At 40.1% G+C, this 12,548-nt stretch overlaps 1 protein-coding gene across 1 annotated transcript; it reads left to right on the top strand.

The window, feature by feature from the left end:
- Positions 1–3,407: 3,407 nt before the first annotated feature.
- LOC145770915 (L-rhamnose-binding lectin CSL3-like) lies at positions 3,408–11,855 on the top strand. Its single transcript, XM_082582659.1, has 6 exons — positions 3,408–3,477; positions 6,248–6,368; positions 7,470–7,760; positions 10,111–10,401; positions 10,927–11,108; positions 11,818–11,855. The coding sequence occupies exons 1-6, from the start codon at positions 3,408–3,410 to the stop codon at positions 11,820–11,822; spliced, it is 960 nt and encodes a 319-aa protein (XP_082438785.1). The 3' UTR covers positions 11,823–11,855.
- Positions 11,856–12,548: the final 693 nt, after the last annotated feature.

The raw sequence follows: 12,548 nt of genomic DNA, 5'->3' as shown, positions 1-12,548 counted from the left end.
AAATGAAGTGAAGTTTTCGCAGCAACGACAGTGGTAGGGTTTTAAAATAAGAATCGATAACTTATTGGTTCAGGAATAATTATTATTTAAGCATGATATTAAAGTGACGATCATAAATGCTAAAAAACGTAGTGAAGATGAAATGAGAATGGTCTTGTTGGCATGTGGAATTATGGGTGACCTTTTTTTTCAATCTTTAATCAAAACCGACACTAAGCTTGATTCCATAACAATGCAAAGTGCTATGAGAATTAATTTAAAAACTATAAAAGAACGACTGTTGGTGTAAACACACCAAAATGCTCCAGAGTTCATCGCCTTTCGCCATATCTTACATTGGGCGTACGCGACAGAACTCCAGTCAAATCCACGATTATTAAGTATTCATTTCCATGTTGGAAAACCTCACTGGCAGATCACGTGCCTCTCGTCGCCAATGTCCCATTTCAGCAAATGCCATCGCCTCACAACTTGTGAAAAATGGAGTGCACAGAACGAGAGACCGTGAATCAGACAAGTCCGTCCTCAAGGAAATGACGGACCTCTGGAAGGTCCCAACACCTGTCGAGGGCAACATCTCTGGTGAGTTTACCCCAGAAGAATTTGCCTCCGCCCTCCAGCACCTAAAGCCAGGCAAATCCCCGGGCCTTGACCACCTATGCCCGGAACTAATACTCCAAGCTGCCCCCTCTATGAGGTCCTGGTTAAAAGAATTCCTTTCCTGCTGCTTGCGTCACCTGCGCATCCCAAGAATCTGGAGAAGAGCCCTAGTGGTTGCAGTCCCAAAGCCGAAGAAGCCCCCAGGGGATCCGAAGAGCTACCGCCCCATCTCTCTGCTCTGTATCCCCTTCAAGATACTCGAAAGACTTATCTACGCCCGTGTCGAACCGATAATAGACCCTCAGCTCCCTCGGGAACAAGCCGGCTTTCGTCACAGAAGATCAATTGTAGACCAGGTCACTCTGATGACCCAAGACATCGAGGACAGCTTCTCGGCAAAAAAGAAGGCTGGAGCTATGTTTGTCGATCTCACGGCTGCCTACGACACTGTATGGCACAGCGGCCTTACCTGCAAACTACTCCGTCTCTTTCCTGACAGGCACATGGTCCATATGATTATGGAACTTGTACAAAACCGCAGCTTTACCCTCTCCACCGGTAGCGGCCGACGAAGTAGACTACGTCGACTCAGGAACGGCGTCCCACAGGGCTCTGTCCTGGCTCCCCTCCTCTTTAACACTTACATCTATGACCTGCCTGACACCATCTCCAGGAAGTATGCTTACGCAGACGATCTGGCTCTCCTGCATCCAGCCGGAGATTGGCAGTTAATGGAGAGGAACCTAAGCCAGAACATGTCAACTATATCAACATATCTCCAGAAATGAAAGCTACAGCTCAGCAAGGCAAAGACAGTGTCGGCGGCCTTCCACCTAAACAACAAGGAAGAAAAACGTGAGATCAACATTACCACCGATGACGAACACCTCCCCTACTGCGCCGAACCCACCTACCTCGGCGTAACCCTGGACAGGTCACTCACGTACCGACGACACCTGGAGTCACTGCGCAAAAAACTATCTGCGCGCGTTGCACTTTTGAGGCGGCTGGCGGGTTCCGGCTGGGGAGCTGATGCGAAAACCTTTCGCACAGCTACCTTGGCCCTCGTCCATTCTACCGCTGAGTACTGCGCACCAGTGTGGTGCCGCAGCTCTCACACCCGCCACATTGACACCGCCATCAATGACGCACTACGCACTGTGACTGGATGCCTGCGTCCTACTCCAACGGACTGCCTTCCCATCCTTGCAGGCATCCAACCTGCTGAGCTTCTCCGTAAAGGAGCCATGATTTCCCTTGCTCGTCGCGCACTGGACCCCGACCACCTCCTCCACAGTACATTCCAGCGCCTACCTGGAGGACAGCAGCGACTGAAATCAAGACGCCCATTTGTGCCCGCCGCACGACAGCTTCTGAACAACGTTGAAGATCTTGGAATAAGTGCGGCACACTGGACGAACTACACATGGAACATGGAGTGGCAAAACAACACCTCCCGACTCCGTGATTTCCTACCCGACGTCGATCCCCACCCTCCGGGAATGTCCCTCGCAAGACTTGCGTGGGTCCGGCTTAACCGCCTACGAACCGGCGTCGGTCGCTTTCGTTCAGACATGTGCAAATGGGGCCTGGCTCCCTCACCGGGATGCGAGTGTGGCGCCACAGACCAGACAGTAGATCATGTCGTCCATGACTGCCCAATCCATCAACCACCACATGGAGCGCTTGGACTGAAAGCCCTGGATGACGAGACTGTCGAGTGGCTGATGACATCATGCCCAAACATACAGTCCAGAAGAACAGCTCATACGACGAAGAAGAAGATTTCCATGTTTTGAATGGTCAAAGCCCCAAATAGAATGACTTTTACTACAGTAGCCTAATTTTAAGCGTTAACCTGCTAGAGGTGAGATTATCGTATTTGTTAACTCATCAAAGATTGGAAAGATAAAGCAAAGAAAATCGAAGTTTAAACGATCTACAAACTTCACATGACTACTTTGAGATTTAATAAAATTGATGGCAGTATTTCTGTCTGGTAAATTTTTCCAGGAATATGCCAGGAAGTTTACGGTGAGTCTTTGGCTTTACAGACTGAAAAAGTTCCAGTTAAGAAAAAGTTTTCAAATAAATTATTTTAGTGTAAGTGCAGTCTAAGCCAGTATCTTCGAAAGTCTTCTACTGTACTGTAATATATGTTTTAAGTGTCCTGCCAAAAACGGCAGTGTCAAGCCGGCGCCTTTTTGAAACAGTGTGCATATTCGTAATCTGCAGGTCGCTGCAGCAAATGAGGTGTATTAACCAATCAGAAGGTAAGATTTAATTCAGCTGATTGCAGTCATGCGACTCATGCACTTTAGAAAGTAAATTAAATCAATGTTTTGACCTTAGCCCTAACCATCTTGAGTGGCCTCGAGATGGTTAGGATTAAGGAATAGTTATCTTGATGGTGTGGGTTCGAATCCCACTCCTGCCATTAATCTTTTTTCTTCTGTAATGATCAAACACAGTTTAAAGCAAGAATCAGCTCTTTGGTTGAGTGCTAGAAGGCTCACAATGCTGCATTCATCTGGTTCCTAAAGAAAATTTACAGTCTCTATCGTTGAAAACACTCCACCTGCAGATTATAAATACGAACACCGTACCAAGGCTTCCGGCGCTTGGCTATGCAGCCGACATAATATAAAAGTGACCAAGAACAATCTCATAATCGTTTGTGGATATCATAAGATACCACAAATCTTGACTCGATAACGGACACATCATTGCCATCCATAGCTGCTACACAAAACATCTTTATCTTGTTTTGCCTCACTATGGTGTCTGGTGCGCATAACTTAGAGACAATGGCTTGCACCCGTCCCACACCAAGCAAAAGCAACCCCAGCCTTGTTCGTTTGGCTGCATATCCCACTGGTATGGTGCCGCAGCTGCACACAGCCACTTCAATTAACTGCTATTCAGTCAACAACCCGCACATCATGATTGAATGGTGGCGTCCAACCCCAACAACCAGGCAAATAGCCTACCTAAATCGGACTTCAATTTTATAAAAGATTTACTCAAGTTCAATGCTCTGGATTGGTTGAACATATTGAAACAATGAAAAAATATTGCGGAAAAAAGTCGCAAAATCTAAATCACTATAACTCCTCGGAGTGTAAGCATTATCAAAGCAATTCAAGCAAAGCTCTCCAATCAGAATCACTTAATGAAAGATATAATTTAATTGGAAATCAATGCTTTTATTGATTGTAAAACGTTAAAAATTGTACGACGTAATAAGCACAGGTTAAATAAAGAACTTTCTCAACAGCAAAGCAATCTTAAAAATTACCTCAGCTGAAAACGTGGCTTGCGAAGTTGGTTAATGCTCTGGTTTAAATCTTTTGAATTCATCTAGATCGGTATCACATATCGTGACTGTATTGGTTGTGATTGGTAGGTTATATAATAAGTTGTGGTGAGGATGCCAAATAGATGTCACAAACCTGGCAAAGTCTGGTGAAAGAGTAACTATCTTTATGCCTGTCATGCTTGGCATGAGCTGATCTAGACATGTAAAATTTGTTAAAAATATAATCAACGTGTAAAAAGTAATTAGTTCCGCAAAAATGCTGAAACAGCTTTAAATAACCAAGGGATGTTTCTTTGTTGAGTCTGTTTTAGGTAATTATCAATTGCGGTGTTTTCAGTTCGTGACGCTGTACGTGCCAAACACATTGTCCAGACTTACTTGTAGTCAATCTTCATGTGTTTACAAGCCAATCAGACATGAACAGCATAGAAACCGTTGGAAAGGTACCAAATGAAACAGCGTCATCAGTGATTGCGCTGGCAGTATATATTGCTTCGCGCGGAGTGACACCTATTCAATAACTGCACGAGTGAGTCAGAGTTGGATAAACGCAAAGCAATATAAGCCTAGCACGAACTTAAAAAGAAGCATCATCTCACTCTAGCATGTTTTCTTACTTCAACATCATTATAAAATTAAATACTGTAGTCATCAAAACTGAACTCAACATGGCGCGCACATTCCAGTGCCGAACGCATAATAAATGATGTGTGATGTTTTTAGATTAACTTTTCATACAAATTGACAAAAGCGGCAAACCATTCAAGCGAAATGACTTTAAAGCAGGGGTTTTCAACCTGGGGTTCGTGGCCCTGTGAGGGTCGCAAGCCGTTTTTCGGAGGGTCGCCAGAAGCATGAAAATTTTGTGCAATGTTTTCAATTATTTTTGCCAGAATAGATTAAAATCGACCGTTTGACCTCAGATTATTCTATTGTTCAAGCTTTCAGACGTTGCAAGGCTTCAATAACAATAGGAAAGCATTCGATATTTTTCACCAAGTTCTTGTACGTTGCTTTATGCAGACTAAAGTTAACCAATAACCACGCTAAGGAAAAAAAGAAAGATTATTTAGAATCGTATGATAAATATGGATTTTTCAGTATCATTTCCAATGGCATTGAAAAAATTTAGTGTACATTTAATTTAACTACTGGGGCGGGGGTCGTGGTGAAAGAAGGCTGAAAACCCCTGCTTTAAAGGTTGCTATAGTCTCGCACTACACCTTCATACAACTTTCGTACAATATTAAAATCGTTGAAGCACACGTTTAGTTTGGCCTAAAAAACTATTTTTTTAAAAACTTAATAGCTTAAGCGTCAAGTAAACTTGACGTCATATAATATTTTTAGAAGAAAACTTTAAAGAAAACTGAATAGTTGCTGTAAAGTCAATAGCAATGAAGGTATTGGTAGTAATTGGGTTGATCTGTTGTTTGGCTTTCGGTAAGTGGTTTCAGTTCTATTTGAAATTATAACTTTCAATATTAACTTTCATCCGTTTCGTAACTAATCTGAAGTAAAAATCACCTTCTTTTCTCGTGTTGTCACTATATATCAAGGCACCCATTGGTTAGTCACTGCCTGATGTCATCGTCAATGAAGGCTAGACCTTCCAGGCCAAGAGGTGGTTTGTACAGCGGGCAATTCTTGATTGTGTGTGCTGCCGTCTGCGTTTCACCACACTCACAGGTAACACTCTCTGCCAAGTCCCAACGTAACCTGTCTGCACCATAACGTCCAACACCAGTGAGTAAACGGTTATGCCGTGATGAGGTAGGTCTAGAGAGGCCATGGCCCAACTGGTTTTCAAACGAAGATCTGGATACTTGACAAAGTGGAGATGTGCTGCTTGACCATCGTTAACACCACGCCTCATGGCACCACCGTTTACTAGGGTATAACCACCACAGGCTAATTTTTTAGCGACAGTGGTAGCAAATTTAGTTTCCTGACGTTGGTACTTGCGGGGACGACCACGTGAAGTCGTTTGCCCCTCTATTTTGCACTACAATTTGTAACTTACTTTCGTTTCCAAAAAATATAATTAAAATAATAAATAATAATTGCTTGATAGTGTATAAAGTTGTATTTAATATTTTACTATTACGGTTAATAAATGCTACTGTTAGTTATAATGCATAGGCAAACCTATTGCAAGTTTATGTTGGCTTTTCCAAACTTTACTAACTTGCAAATGTCACGCAATCCACACGTCAAAACTCGTTTCTAAAAAATACATCCAACCAAACAATTTCACTTCAGTTAATGCTCGTACCAGATTTGGGGCCACAGGTTTTAATTCAACTTTTAATATGTTTGTCATTTCAGCAACCGCTTCTTCCCTGTATGATGAAGTCATATGCGAACGAGCCAGAGGAACAATACGATGCCCCAGGGGTCAAGTGATTGAAATTATTGGGGGCTTGTATGGACGCAAAGACAGTGACACGTAAAATCAACATTCTACTTTTGAATTTATTTTACTGTAAATGGAATCCTATGAAATCAAAATAGCGCAATATACAAGCCATAGTTGCATTGACCTATTTGGTGGTTGAGTAACAAATATTTGCAAGTTGTAATTTCTATATTTTAAAGGAGGGGAAGTATGTGTTTGATTTGCTTTCATTCAACAATTAACTGCACAATGTCTACTGCTTGAAATCACGGATTGTCAGCTGTGATTGATAAGCTGCAGTAGCCTACGTTACAAGAAACTCAATTGAGATCAGTAGCGTAGCCAGGAATTTTGAAAGGGGGGAGTTTTGACCACCCAACGGCGGGGGTCTGGGGGCCTCCCCCAGAAAATTTTGAAAATTTACGTTGAATTTGGTGCATTCTGAGAGCATTTTCAACAAAAATGTGGGTACGAATATTCCTGTAAAATGGTGTCGTCCGGTAGCATAGCAAAAGGATAAGATCATGTTTTCTTCGGCATTTTTCGGAAAAAACGCTAAGTCTCTGTGTTTTCTTGTTGCTAATTCCTGGCTGAGATGTTTGAATGTTTGGTATTGGCAAAACTCGCTCTTTTAATGCAATTTTGTTTAAAATTAGGCAATTTTTTGTTTTTAGACTGAAAGCATCATTCTCAATATCGTGACGTCACACGCGTGCCAAAGGGGGGGTTGTAACCCCCAAACCCCCGTAACCCCCAAATCTCAATCAGTGGCTACGCCACTGATTGAGATTGAAAAGATTTGCACCCAAAATACTGTAAGCAAATGGAAATGTGTGATAAAAGCAAGAAAAGTTTATAAAGTTTCTGTTAAATTATAATTTATAATTTTAAAAACAAATCCTAGGCTGATGCAACCTGATTCAATTTTAATCAATTGAGAGAGAGAAAAACTTTTATTTCGTCTGTTGCAAGAATAGTACGGTACAATTGTAACACTACGAATAAAATATCACCATAACAATCTAGATACCACAACGGACAGGAAGCAGCAAAAGTCTATATCGAGTCAGCTCTATGGTGTATTAATAGTGTATATTTTAAGCTTTTTGTATGAATAAAAAAATGTGTTAAACAAACAAATATTTTCTTTAGATGTCCCAAGAATCCAATTCGGACAACCCATTGTGAAGCTACGGGGTCTTTTGCAGTCATCCAAGCAAATTGTGACGGTCTCAATTCTTGCGAAATTCATGCTTCCAACTCCGTATTTGGAGATCCTTGCAAAGGTACCACGAAATATGTGAAGGTGCAATACGGTTGTCGTGCTTCTCCCAATGGTGTGAAAGCGATCATATGTGAGAGAGATCGAAGCACCATCACCTGTCCACCTGGTCAAGTTATTAACGTGAAATCTGCTGTATACGGACGGAAGAATAGGAAAACGTAAGTTATTTTATCATCATCATCACGTGCCGTCTCCGATCCGAAGGTTGGCTGTCATTTTCTTGGCTTGGCTGTCACAAGTCCCGTTCTTCCGCTACTCTTTTTGTTTCTCCAATGCTTAACAAATCACTCCACTGTATCACGTCATCTCCCCATCTTCGTCTCCTTCTTCCACTGCACTTCTTTCCTTCTACCATACCTTCAATAACCAATGTAGCTGTCCTGCCGATCCTCTCAAAATATGTCCAGCGAATCTCATCTTTTGTTTTGCTAAGTCGTTTGCCCCTCTATTTTGCACTCCAATTTTTTTCCTAATTGCTTCGTTTGTAATGTGTTTTTTATATGATATTTTTAATAGTGTTCTGTAGTACCAGAGTTGAAAAGCATTAATTTTTTGTGAATTTCTTTGCTGTAGGCAGTGGCGTAGCCAGAAAAAAAATTTGGGGGAGGCCAAATATTTGATGAAATGATGAGAACGCCAATTGATTAAGCCATCGCCACCTGGTGTGCAGTGGCATATTCTGGTGGGTTGAGCAAGGGAAGCAATAAAAGTGGTGGGGGTTAGAGCGTGCCAAAGGCACGCGTATTCTAGGGGGGTCCGGGGGCATGCTCTCCCGGAAAATTTTTGCAAATTTACACTCAAATAATGGATTATAGCGCTTTCTGGAAACACTTTTAGAGTATTATTTGTATGAAATTTATTAGCAGAAAAACAGCTATTAACTTATTAAAAGTAGCTTTTACACACAAACGGGCAAAAACTGCGGCTAAAATTAGAGAACACCAAAAACTCAGCTACACAAAAACTCAATAACTACACAAAGACCCAACCGAGCAAGCCATTCTGAAATTGATCTATAAATTAGTTAAAAGAAACGTAGGCTAAATCGCGTAAATTTTGCGCGATTTACGATTTGTAAAACTTATTGGTGTCTTTCTGTGTGTCTAAAACAAATCCTTGGGGGTGTTAATAGCCAGATGTCTTGGAAAACGTTATAAATTTCTACAAATTTTATTATATTTTCAACAAAGGGCTCAAATTCGGAATCCAATCTTTGAAAATTTTGGGGGGGGCATGACCCCTTTCGCCCCCCTGGCTACGCCTATGGCTGTAGGTCCAACTTTCACTTCCATATGACATGACTGGTTTGATGTAACAAGATACTGTAGAAGTATCAGTTTTTATTGTAAATCTATTTATCCTCTTAAAAATTCCTTGCATTTCCAAAATGACAAAGTTATTTTATAGATTGGTTAAACAAGCTGTTGAAAATAAAAACAATCCGGTTTAAGTTAAGAGTCTAATGAATTACTGTAAGTAAGTCTAATTTACTTTTTAAACAGTCTAAGAGTTTAATACAAGTTTCCATTGTCATGTAGCCTACTTTTTTTTATGTTGTCTCATGGTAGTTTGATCTTCTTCATCATCGTGTGTCCCACTGTGGTACATCAGAGAATCATGCCCACCTTAGCCCAACATCTGCACTGTTAGTTTGATTTCAACTACAATAAAAAGTCGTTACCTCTCACAAGACTACAACACTTGGTCAAAACTATTTCATATTATAAGCCACGCATATGTACTTAAATGGTAGGTTACATATTGTGAGTCACTAAATGCCTAGATAAAAAAAAAAGTGATTATACCTAAACCATAACTAACCATGTTTTGCCTGACAGGTTTAAACCACTTTATTATGATCTCATGCACAAATAAACCTACCTGACTGCCAGATACTAGGCTACAGGGGCATTGCACTTAGCACTAGGCCAGCGATTCCCCTTACCAACACTGTACCATCTGTGCTTGTGATTGTGAACATTACTAACACCTACAACATTAACAATTTAGATTAGTAGTTTATGACAAGTGAATCTGCACCAAACAATGTACAAAACCAAACACTCACCGAACAATACTTCCAACACCATCAAAGGAAAACAATAGCATAGCTTACTAGAAAAAATTGAAAGCAAAGAGCAGACATTTTAAAACTGCTAACATTGCACTGAGCCACTAACATTGAATGAAGAGTCGAAGGACCATTGACTAACAGGTAGAGACGGGAATGATCTTGATAATCAAGATCGTGATCTTGATGATCATTAACATAAAGCTTCTTTCAGTGGCGCAGTTGCCGAAAGAAGCTTTGTGTTAACGAAACAAAGAAAAAGCCACTTTCAGCTCAAAATATTGTGTAGTGTAGAGGAGGCATATAGTAAAGTTTCTACCAAACAAAGTAGTAGGCTATACAAGAGTTCTAGTTTAGTCATTAATCCTATAGATTTGTTGTCTTAATACTAAGCATAAAGCAAAAATAAATAAATAATGTATAACTACATTCTTCAGATGTCATAGGAATCCCATAAAGACAACCCATTGTGCTGCAGACGTGTCCCTGTACAAAGTCAGAGCAAATTGCAATGGTCAGAATACTTGTACAGTGCATGCAAGCAATTCTGTGTTTGGCGATCCCTGTGTTGGTACCACAAAGTACGTGGAGATGCGATACACCTGTCGTACTCCATACCAAGGAATAATCGCAACCATCTGCGAACGGGATAGCCAATATATTAATTGTCCTCCTGGCTGGGTGATCAGAGTGACATCTGGTTTTTATGGAAGGATAGGAACGTCTACGTAAGAGTTTGAACACGTCAGATCTTTATGATTGTTATACTATTTTGCCATTTGTACTTAAATCAGCAATGCTACCGCCACTACTTAGCTAATGATGCATACCATGTGGCACACACATGTCACAACTCAAACACACTTTTTACACAACAAAGTTTACCTACCTACTTTAGTCACTTTGTATTATAATGTATAGTAAATCAGGTAAAATGAATTAATTTTCAAAATGATTTGTTGTTGTGATGTGTTTGTGCTATTAAAATTATTCACACAGAATGTTTGATAACTGCAAAAAGTGTTGTGTCTTTTTGACATACCGGTACAGTCTACGCTCATTAAGGATAAAAAATTAAATCCAATAAAATATTAAGGTACATTTGGTAATGTTAACGCTTGGCTGCTCGTTCGTGACTTTCGGGGTTATCTGGAGAATACCCGCTATCTAGACCGCTGAAAGGATAAACTCACATTTTTAAACGCTTAAAGGACTCAAATGGCTTAAATATGATAAAGATTTACTTTGTTCAGATGTCCCAGGCATCCTATCAAGACAACAAAGTGTAAGGCTAAAAACTCTTTTGCTGCTATTCAAGAATATTGCAACGGTCTCAACTCCTGCTACATACACGCTAGTAACCGTGTGTTTGGAGATCCATGCCGTGGTACAACAAAGTATGTGCATATGGTGTACCGTTGCGAACACGAACACCGTAAGTATTTAGAATTTAAATCTTTGATTGCTTGAGTAATCTCAAAACCACGTTGCGCATGATCGGTCTTTATAGACATTTGTTTCTTCTGTTACAATTGAAGAAAAGGTTGGTATCCTACTTGTATCTTTAAAGGTAACTTAACGTTTGAAAGATCTTTTTCTTTATTAAACAACCCAGACAGCCACTTCATCTGGTCTAGATCTTTACCAGATCGGGTACGGATCTGATCAAATTTCAACCAGATCTGAACCAGACTAAGTGGCTGTCTGGGAAGGCGGTTACATCATTGATAGCTTATCACGGTCCACTATAGTCGGCTTTGAGCCTAGCCTACTAGTAATAATAATCATGTCGATATTCTATATCTCGTCACTCTACAAGCAATTGTTGCTTCCTAGCTTGAAGCTTTGTATCAAATTTACAACATGCTCACAGAACAGTCTTCATCATTATTTTACTGCTTAGCATGAGGAAGGAAACAGCAAAAACTAATTTTTAAAGTTTTTGGTATCAGTCTGCTTGAAACCAAATATTTAATGAAACCGTAGCTGACACTGAGACCAAACCATTTTCTCTATTATGCAAAAAACTAACCCATGTGCCTTGCTAACCTCCACTAGATTTCATATTCTACGTAAGACAAGATATCTTTTAAAGAAACAATTTGGAAACTGACTACTTTTCATCTCATTTTTTTAAATTGCAGATTGATGGAACAAGACCTTGGAACTCCAAACACATAGGCCTGCTGACAACAAGTTTTGCATTTTGTTGTAGGCTACCCAGTGAAGCAAAAACTTTGCCAACGTTTTTGTGTAAATAAAAAAGTACAGTACTTAAGGTCCCGATCAAATGAAAATGGAAGACTCCAAACTCGAGTTTCATCCTTGTTTAGGATCATCAGTAGAGCACATCCAGGTTGTTTTGGACCGGAATCAAACTTCCTTGATGGAAATTGTGGACATCTTCAACAATTGTTATCAAGTCGGAAGTTCAATTCTCGCTCAAGACTACTTGGATATAAACCACTGATTCCAAACAAGGGTGGCACTCGAGTTTGGCGTCTTCCATTTTTGTTCGATCGGGGTTTTATTTCTACAAATTCCAATATTTTCATAAAAAAAATATTTTCAGATATTAATTAATTTGAATTGAAGTCTGGGTTGATAATCATCTTGTCATTTTTGGTTTAAAAATTGCCGGATCATGTTTTCAAAACTCAAATTTGAAACTTCTCCTGGTAATAGTAAAAGTACGAAGAAGTTATCTTATATTCATTGTAACTTTGAGATTTAATAAAATTGATGGCAATATTTCTGTCTGATGATTAAGCTATTCTCAGAAATATATTAAGAAATTTATGGTGAATCTTTGATTTTCTAGACTGAAGAAATCCCAATTAAAACGAAGTTTTCAAATGAATTTGCCAATGCAGTC

This window comes from Aplidium turbinatum, chromosome 5, assembly GCF_918807975.1.
Source record: "Aplidium turbinatum chromosome 5, kaAplTurb1.1, whole genome shotgun sequence".
Taxonomy (NCBI): Eukaryota; Metazoa; Chordata; class Ascidiacea; order Aplousobranchia; family Polyclinidae; genus Aplidium; species Aplidium turbinatum.
Note: the sequence above shows the minus strand (reverse complement) of the source record. Positions and strands in the feature narration are given on the sequence as shown.

What these genes read in the sequence shown, in the direction of transcription:
- LOC145770915 (XM_082582659.1), top strand. Translation starts at nt 3,408, where the DNA reads ATGGCTTGCACCCGTCCCACACCAAGCAAAAGCAACCCCAGCCTTGTT. An exon ending in TTTGGCTGCATATCCCACTG is followed by an intron (nt 3,478 to 6,247) that starts GTATGGTGCCGC and finishes TTGTCATTTCAG; the next exon opens with CAACCGCTTCTTCCCTGTAT. An exon ending in GGACGCAAAGACAGTGACAC is followed by an intron (nt 6,369 to 7,469) that starts GTAAAATCAACA and finishes TATTTTCTTTAG; the next exon opens with ATGTCCCAAGAATCCAATTC.